The 5,200-nt window shown below is 58.7% G+C and overlaps 1 protein-coding gene across 1 annotated transcript; it reads left to right on the forward strand.

Moving 5' to 3' along the window:
* The first annotated feature begins 699 nt into the window (after nt 1-699).
* Nucleotides 700-4,585, forward strand: LOC112110890 (lymphocyte antigen 6 complex locus protein G6c). Its single transcript, XM_024206105.2, has 3 exons — nt 700-754; nt 3,111-3,227; nt 4,377-4,585. Exons 1-3 carry the CDS (start codon nt 703-705, stop codon nt 4,583-4,585), a joined length of 378 nt encoding a protein of 125 aa, XP_024061873.2. The 5' UTR covers nt 700-702.
* Nucleotides 4,586-5,200: the final 615 nt, after the last annotated feature.

Genomic DNA, 5,200 nt, shown 5'->3' on the forward strand with positions numbered 1-5,200 from the left:
TGCAGTGGGGTCTGGTGGTTAGAGCAGGGGGGGCTGGGAGTCAGGACTCCTGGGTTCTCTCCCCAGGTTTTCTGAGTCACTTTGCAGTTCTCGAGGGTCACTGCAACCCTCTTCTGACAACACAAATCACTGCCCGACCCTGGGGGAGGCGGAGGGGGGGCCGGAGCCAGAGCCTGAATTCAGCCCTGTGAGCTGTGACAGATCCACAGGTCAGGAGGTTTGACAGCCTCCGCCAAGTCCAACACCGGACAAAACAAACCAACTCCTTACGCAGCATTTTTCACTGCTCAAGCCGAGCCCAGGGCTGGGCTAGCAGGGGCTGTGGGTTGGGAGTGAGGGGCACCGGCAGGGCTGGGGGGGGGAGATATCAAGGGGCTGCGGGTCGGGAGTGAGGGGCACCGGCAGGGCTGAGGTTGAGTTTCCCACGCAGGCCGGGCCGGGAATGCAAAGCCGCCTGAGTCACCTCCTTTTCTCTGGGTCTGATTTTTCAATTCCCAGCATCTGGGCGTCGCCCTCTCCCGGGTCCTGCCCCCTGATTGGCTGCTGCCAGCCCCGCCGAGGGATAAATACCCAGATGGGCCCCACCTGCCTTAGTTTCCCCAGAGAAGCGCTTGAGCGGTGGCTGTTTCTACCTGTCTGGTTCATTTCTCTCCTTGCTTGGTCACTTTCAGCCTCCCCTGAGCTGCCCCGAAACCAGCCGGGATGAGCAAAGTTCTGCTCCTGGGCTTGTCCCTGCTGCTCTGCTGTGCCCTGGGTGAGTATCGGGGGCTCCTGGGGGGCAGCCTCTGCTGGGAGAGTGGAGAATCAGGCTGGGGCCAGGGCTGGAGTCTGAGCTCTGTGATCCAGGTGTGGGCGCCAGACCCTGGTTGAAGATCCTTGTGGGTGTTTCACTTGCCTTGAAACCCCTGGGGACATTGGGGAGGGTGTGTGGGTCCCCTCCCCCGAGTACAGGAGGAGGGAACGTCTCTGGGTCTATCAAGGGCATTTTTGCCTGAGTAAATGAGGATTGGCCTGAGTGAAGTTATGGCAAATGGGGGGGGGGGCAGGACTCCTGGGTTCTCTTCCCGACTCTGGGAGGGGAGTGGGGTGTGGTGGTTAGAACAGGGTGGGGCTCAGAGATAGGACTCCTGGGTTCTCTCCTAGGCTGGGGAGGTGGGTGTGGGGGGTTAGAGCAGGGGAGGCTTGGAAACAGGACTCCTGGGTTCTCTCCCTAGCTCTGGGAGGGGAGTGGGGGCTGGGAGCCAGGACTCCTGGGTTCTCTCCCTAGCTCTGGGAGGGGAGTAGGGGCTGGTGGGTTAGAGCAGGGGGGACTGGGAGCCAGGACTCCTGGGGTCCATTCCCGGCTCGCTGGGTGTCTTTAGGCAAACGGGTCCCTGGCCAGTCTCCCTGCCCAGCACACAACTTGTGATTTGCTCGGGCGCTTCCAGCTCCTTGGGGCGAGGCTGCCCCCAACCCGGCTTCTGCCTGCCAGTCCCAGCTCACCCAGGGGTAGGGGGGACTCGAAACTGTCATTAATAAACTGCAGTTTCAAGAGGGGACCTTGAAGTTGCTTTTCTTGTTGCTTTTTTCATCCTGAGGGCAGACTGGGGGCTTCTCTCCCCTCTTGGAGAGGGGAAATTACGAGGGGCAATTGTTTTTTAAGCTCCCTTCCCAGTTGGAGAACCTTGAAACTGCTTTCCCCCCTCCAAGTTTAAAGGGGGAAGAGAGTCGTTTCACCGCTGTGTGTATTTGCGTGTTGTGTTTGAAATGCTTTCCCTTTGAAGAGGGTGATGGTGGGGAGACTCCTTTTAATTAACTTTTAATAACCAGAGACTTTGAAATTGGTATCAGTCCCTTGTGTAACGTAGAAAGTGCTCTGGTCCCACAAGGGTGGGGTGACCGCCTTGCTCATCCACCCTGGGGCGCACGCCGGGGAGATCAGCAATGGCTCTGTTTTTGTGGGTGTGGGGTGGGGGGGGTGCTGTGGAGCTGCATGACTGGTTTCAGGGCCGTGGGGGCGTCGAGTGGACGCTTGGAATGACTCAAAATCCTCTCGACTCGCTCAAGTGTCCCTGTGGGTGGCGATTGCGCCCTCTCTTGTGGCTGGCGCACTCGAAACACCCCGCTAGACCGCTGAACTCGGATAACCTCGGCGTTCTCTGCCCACTTAAGGGACTCTTGACATTCTTGTCTGTTCCCTGGCATGCACAGGACTGCATTGAAAGCTTAAATTCCTGGGGAGAGAACCCAGGAGTCCTGGCTCCCAACCGCCTCTGCTCTAACCCACTAGCCCCCGCTCATCTCCCAGAGCCAGGGAGAGAACCCAGGAGTCCTGGCTCCCCGCTCCCCTGCTCTAACCACTAGCCCCCACTCCCTCCCAGGGATAGAACCCAGGAGTCCTGACCTTCTCCCCAGCTGTGTGCTGTCACTGCTAGGTGATACAGGTAGCAGGATATGGGGCGTGTGCCCCAGTCCCTGGTGGCTCCCAGCCTGGCTAACCCCATTCTGCCTGCGACAAAGATCCCTTGAGGATCCGGTCCTGACCCGGCCATGGAGCAGGTAATATCTGCACCCCAGGATTGCAGGGTGCTTTCCATGCTCCACCCCAGAGGCAGCTGCATTTCTCTGCTGGAACTGAGGGGAGCCAGCTGTGCTCCACCCCAGAAGCAGCTGCATCTCTGCATGAGGCACTCTCGGCGGTTAGATAGCTTCCTATGTGTCCCAACCGCCAGGGCTGGGTAAGTCACTCGAGTGAGTCAGGGCCTCTGAGGTTGGTTCTCCGCCCGCCCCGCCCCCCAGTCTCTCACACACACCCTGTGGGGGGGGGGTGCCCACGTGCAGGGTTTCGATGCCAGAGTCCTTCCCACCCCCTTGCACTTTGCCAATCCAGCAAGGAAAACCGCCACTGCAAGCTGCACCCAGATACCTCGCTCCAGTGGCCTGGCTTCGCTCTCTGGGGCGGTGAATATGGGGGAAGAACCCAGGCGTCCTGGCTCCCAGCCCCCTCCCTTGTTCTAACCACTAGCCCCCACTCCCTTCCCAGAGCCAGAGGCTAGAACCCAGGAGTCCTGACTCCCAGCCCCCTGCTTGGAGCGACTCTCCGCTGACTGACCTCCTGTCTTTCCATGCAGCTCACGGCCTCATCTGCAGGGTCTGCGAGTTCCAGGTGGGCAAGCTCTGCTTCCACTCCCGCAGCCCCTGCAAGGCGCAGGGGCAGCAAGTCTGTGAGACCACCAAGGCCTACATTGGTAAGTCCAAGGGAGCCCCCAGCTTGGAGCCGGGGCTCCTCTGAATCTAGGGGGAGGAGCGGCAGACGCACACCCAGCCTCTAGGGGGAGCTCTGGGGGGGGACTTTATTCTGCAGCAACTGGATGCTGAGACGAGGAACCAGGCTGGATGAATCCCTTGACGTAGTAGGTATCTAAGTACGGCCACACCTTAGGCGGGAGACGCCCACACGCCCAGGTTCGATCCCGGTGGAGGACCATCCCTCCAAAGGAAAGGGCAGGTTTTCTTTGCACTAGCCTTGGTTGCCTCTCAAGGGGGTCTCTCCAAGGGTGGCTGGGTCTCCAAGGGACCTTGCATGGGGGTGAGGGCTCCAGAGACCTGCGTCCAAACTCCTGCAAGACAAGAGGAACACAAGATGGAGAAATTAGGAGACCTCCATCAAGAACTAGAGTCCTGAGGTTGGAGAGGTCTCTTGGGAGGAGAAAGGGGGATCTCTCTCTCAAAATGGGGTTGCCCTCCAGATGGGGGATGGAGAACAGGGGGAATGTCCCAAGGAGGCACCCTTTGCTCTTGAAACGTTACCTAACAAATCCAGGGTTTTCCTAGAAGCCAGCGTTTGGCTCTGGAGGGAACGGATAAAGGACAGCTCCAACTGTCCAGAGAGGTCCCGTGGGGTTTGCTCCCATCTCTGGGCAGGGGGATAGGAGAAGGGGGTTAGAGGATGGTACTAAAGGTGTCTGCCTCAGATGCCCTCCTGCCCCATCTCACATGGTTTCCTGCTGCTGGGATCTGCCGGTGGAGATGTTTGGATTCTGTGTCAGTGGTGGATAAAGCTACTATAACTCACAGGCAAAACACCTCCTGACTGCTGTCCCTGCCCCTCCTGTGACTTGTCCCCTAGAGAATAACAACCTACTACTGCTAGCTAGTGCTATGTCTATTGTCTAGCTCAAGGGGTGGAGGGCAGAGTCAGAGGTCCAAGGTTCAAATCCTGCTGATCATCCACCTTATGGGGGGTGGGATCACTTTCCAAGAGCTACTGCAAGAGCCTCCTACCTCCACTTCCCCTGCCCAGAGCTGGGGATAGAACAGGAATCCCTCCTCAAGCCAGGAATTGAACCTTGGCATCCTGAACCCTTGCTCACGGCTGCCCTGGTCTCTCCCTGCAGGCAAGGTCCCGCTGTTCTCCAAGTACGGCTGCAGCCGGACCCGCGAGACCTGCAACATGACGGAGCAGAAAGATGCCGTCTTCGAGGTCAGCTACAATCGGACCTGCTGCGAGACAGACCTGTGCAATGCTGCTGGCCCCGCCCGGGCAGCCGGGCTTCCCCTGCTCTCTGGGCTGGGAGCCCTGCTGGGGTGGTGGTTGCTGAAATAACCCCCGGCTCTCCTCTTCCCGGCCCTAGCCTCCACGCCCTCTCTGCTACACGCTTTTCCCTCCTGGGTCCTCCTCACCACACGCTTAATTAGCAGGCTCCACTCCACCCCTTCAAGTCACCTTTTCCTCTGGTCTTCTTCCACCAAGCCTATTGCCTTCTCCCTGGTCTTCTCTATCCCACAAGTAGCTGCCTCCTCTCCTTTCCCATGTCCTCTGTAGGTCTGCCACAGCCTAGGAAGGGGACCAGGGAAAGCCAGCTACTACAGGCAGGATGGGGGGGTACCTCAGCCCCCTGAATTTGCCACCTGCCTTCTGAAGGGTTTTGATACACACTCTGAGAATCTAATCTCATCTTCTGGCCTGTGTCTCGAAGGGGTGAAGTGATGACCGACCCTGAGCTAAAGCAAAGAGACACTTGCTATTTTAGACACAACACTGGAGGCAGGGGTCTTCTCCCTGGACGCTTCTGCAAACCCTAGCTCAGGACAGGTCTGACTACCCCATGGGCAGGAGACCATCCTTGGCTTTTCCACAGAGGCTGGCGGGACAAAACCCTGTGGTCCTATGGTTGAGTTGGAGGCAACTGTACCCCCCCCAATCTCTCTTGCTCACCCA

This window comes from Terrapene carolina, unplaced genomic scaffold (assembly GCF_002925995.2).
Source record: "Terrapene carolina triunguis isolate 2854851 unplaced genomic scaffold, T_m_triunguis-2.0 Scaffold34940, whole genome shotgun sequence".
NCBI lineage: Eukaryota > Metazoa > Chordata > Testudines > Emydidae > Terrapene > Terrapene triunguis.

Excerpts from the sequence above, each read along its gene's own strand:
- LOC112110890 (XM_024206105.2), top strand. The coding sequence starts at position 703 with ATGAGCAAAGTTCTGCTCCTGGGCTTGTCCCTGCTGCTCTGCTGTGCC. Across the intron at positions 755-3,110 it reads GCTGCTCTGCTGTGCCCTGG|CTCACGGCCTCATCTGCAGG; the intron begins GTGAGTATCGGG and ends CTTTCCATGCAG. Across the intron at positions 3,228-4,376 it reads GACCACCAAGGCCTACATTG|GCAAGGTCCCGCTGTTCTCC; the intron begins GTAAGTCCAAGG and ends CTCTCCCTGCAG.